Consider the following 3,209-nt stretch of genomic DNA (forward strand, 5'->3'; position numbering starts at 1 on the left):
GGTTGACCACCATAGCCCCTATATAGTTTTCAATTAAGAATTCTATGACAAAATTTTTTAAATATTTCTGTTTTCGCCTTTTAGATGCTAAAAAGGTATAACTTTTTTGATAAATCTTATTACAAAGTATTATCACTTAAGTATTTGTTTTTCACATGGTCTGAATATATATATATATATATATATATATATATATATATATATATATATATATATATATATATATATATATGAATTATACCATATATAACTTCATATTTATACTACAATATACAAGTATATATATACAAATTACCCAAGAAGCTGCATCACCAAACCGGGACCCGAAGTTTATGAATGGTAATACGTAACAGTCCGTTCCTGCATAAGTAATTTTTTTTTAATAAATGAAATCTGTTAAAGGAATTGGAATCTGATGGAATTAGATTAAAGGAATTGTAATACGCCAAGCATACGAAGGAATGGCGAATTCCATCAAACATAAAGTTTGAAGGAATCCGACGGAATTGAATTCTATCCATTTTGCAAACAAACATGCCGTGGAATGGAATCTCGAATTCCAATTCCGTCGGAATCCACGATTCCAAAGTAGCAACTTACAAAAACTCAGCTGAAACGGAATCTGGGTTCACATCAAAGGGTAGCGGCCACATGATTTCAAACGGTCCTTCTAGAATCTCCCTTTTGTGAAATGCCGACTTTTTACGATCACTTGAACACGCAATGGTCTTCCTCTTGGTTGTTTGTACAGTCAAACTATCAAAAAAATTGTCAGCAATCATTAGGAATAAAAAAAATGACATAAACATGGGAAAAGTTTATTAACCTTACGTTGTATTATTAACTTCAACTCTTATATCATCTATACTGACACCTGGCAGTTCTATCACCAAAATATATCTTCCTCCAGATTCTGCCACATCCATCCTTGGAGATTGTTTTCTCTCAACTCCTGTATCATATCAATAGTCATCATAGACATGACATGATAGAATAATTGTGTTTGCTGGGCTGAAACTGAGATTGATGTCATTGTGACAAAAATTGCAATTCTTTTTGTGTCATGCGAGTCACACTGTGAATCTTTTTGTCAGTACAAAAGACGTGAGTGCCCCTCTGATGCTTATCATTTAAAAGAAGTCCTAGAAAGTTTGTAGAGTGTCCTGTGTAACAAATGTAGCCTAAAAGAGACAAGATGTCATGTAGGAATTTTGAATACCGAGAGTTTTAGTAGCATGTGTGCTGTTATATGGGATTAATTTCATTGGTACATCACTTTCTACTGTTGTTCTGGCAAATTTAGGTGGTTGAGAAGAAGGTAGCATGTAATCTTCATCAACATATTGAATTTCTCGAACTTTAGGAACATTGGAATTAATACTAGCTGGCTGAGAAAACATGGGTGGCACAAGTTCAGAGGACCCCTGTTTATTAGTTTCTATAAGTTAGAAATGATAAATTTTAAAGTTGGAAGGTAGTATTTATGTTTAACATATATTCCATTATTTATCAATAGAAGCATGAGGGTAGTGAAGGGAGAATTCAAGACCTGTTGTTTTGAAGACTGCCTCATGTAATTAGCTTGGGACCTTGAATCTTGTCTGGCAAAATTCATGCGATTATCTAATCTCCTGTTGATAGAGGTTAACCCACTGCTGCAATTCTGAGGCAATAAAAGTAACCACAGAAGTACTGAGGTTTATACAACATACAGAAACTCAAAACAAAAACAAATCTTCAAAGAGATAGTGAATGAAGATCAATTGATGAAGAAAAAGATCTAGGCAACAATGATAATCTCCTAAAAAGAAAAGAAGGCTATAAGTGATAAAGTCATGGTAATGAGATCAATTACTTAGTTATGTATAAATATTCAACATCGATATAACAGTCCGTTGAATGAAATACAGCAACATAGGTCTTAGTGTTCGTCTAATCTACATACACTGTATCAATTTTGAATTCAAAGAATTCAACGCATCAAAAGTTCGAAACTATATTATATAAATCTCCATAAACGTTTCAGTTTTATTCAAAGGTAGAAAGGAAATTCGAATACAGAGAATGCGTATACTTCAACTGTAATCGGTTGGTTGACGGGACAGGTGAAATTCATAAAATAACACATCAATTTCCTCAAACATTTCGGTTGCTTTGGAAGAGAATGAACGTAATAACAGTTACTGTGACGATTTATGCAAAAAAAAGGAACAAATAAAATAGTAGTAATTTGAAATCATTGATGCCTGAAAATGATATAAAATCCATTGGAGGATTACCAGAGGGAAGACATGAGTTGCAACTCCGGTGGCAGAGATATTATCGGCGGCAGAGAAGTGAGCAGTGATCATCTCAACTCTTCGTATCGCCGTTTCAGTCTCCATCTCCGTGCTTCTGGTTCACTACTTCACTGAAGGTCTCGGATTGTGAATTGTGATGATTTTGGTTGCATAGAAATAAGGGAATGGGGTTTATAGTTTGTATGGGTGATATACAAGAACGTGTCCTACGCCTCACTCTCAGGTTCATCGGGTGCTTGGTTGGGTCGGGTGAGGTGAGAGAATATTGTTATCCATTTTTGTGACGGGTCAATCAAATTTTGAATAATTATAATTTTTTTTTTGTTGGAATTAGATGCAACGTGATAATTTTTACTCATTAATTTATGAGAAAAAACTTCAATCTTTTACGACTCAACGTCCGAATCTAATTCTATTTCTTCTAATAAATAAAACTTAGAAATAACACGTGATAGTGATATGATGTTTCTTTGACACGTGATGTTTTTTAATGATTTTTATTATTTCCTTTTTTATTTTGTAACAAATCGAATTCAATTCAAATTTAAAAATACAAAATCATATTTAATATCATTATAATGTTTATTTTGCTTAAAAAATTAATTCTAATAATTTTAAATATACCTACCGTACTAACCTAATTCAATATATATCTATTTTTTGTTCATTTAAATGATTATTTTTTCACCAAAGCAAAATGCTTTTTCCTTGTGTTATGGTCAAAGTCTTTCACTGAAACAACTAGACTCAAAAGTTAGTGCCAAATGTTTGTTTTTGTATTATTTCTTATAATTATATTTTAATATTTAATTAAAGCGTGAGACTTGTGTATTATATGGATTTATTAAAAAAATATTTAATATTAATGTATAAATATTAAACATTTTTTAAGATAATTTTATATAAATA

The 3,209-nt window shown here is 31.7% G+C and overlaps 1 protein-coding gene across 1 annotated transcript; it reads right to left on the reverse strand.

Moving 5' to 3' along the window:
- Window positions 1–200: 200 nt before the first annotated feature.
- Window positions 201–2,469, reverse strand: ACD32.1 (alpha-crystallin domain 32.1). Its single transcript, XM_078989576.1, has 6 exons — window positions 2,280–2,469; window positions 1,550–1,663; window positions 1,220–1,424; window positions 832–952; window positions 601–756; window positions 201–360 (listed from the first exon to the last, which is right to left on the reverse strand). Exons 1-6 carry the CDS (start codon window positions 2,382–2,384, stop codon window positions 309–311), a joined length of 753 nt encoding a protein of 250 aa, XP_078845702.1. The 5' UTR covers window positions 2,385–2,469; the 3' UTR covers window positions 201–308.
- Between the last annotated feature and the right edge of the window lie 740 nt (window positions 2,470–3,209).

This window comes from Lactuca saligna, chromosome 4, assembly GCF_052625555.1.
Source record: "Lactuca saligna cultivar CGN05327 chromosome 4, ASM5262555v1, whole genome shotgun sequence".
Classification (NCBI taxonomy): domain Eukaryota; kingdom Viridiplantae; phylum Streptophyta; class Magnoliopsida; order Asterales; family Asteraceae; genus Lactuca; species Lactuca saligna.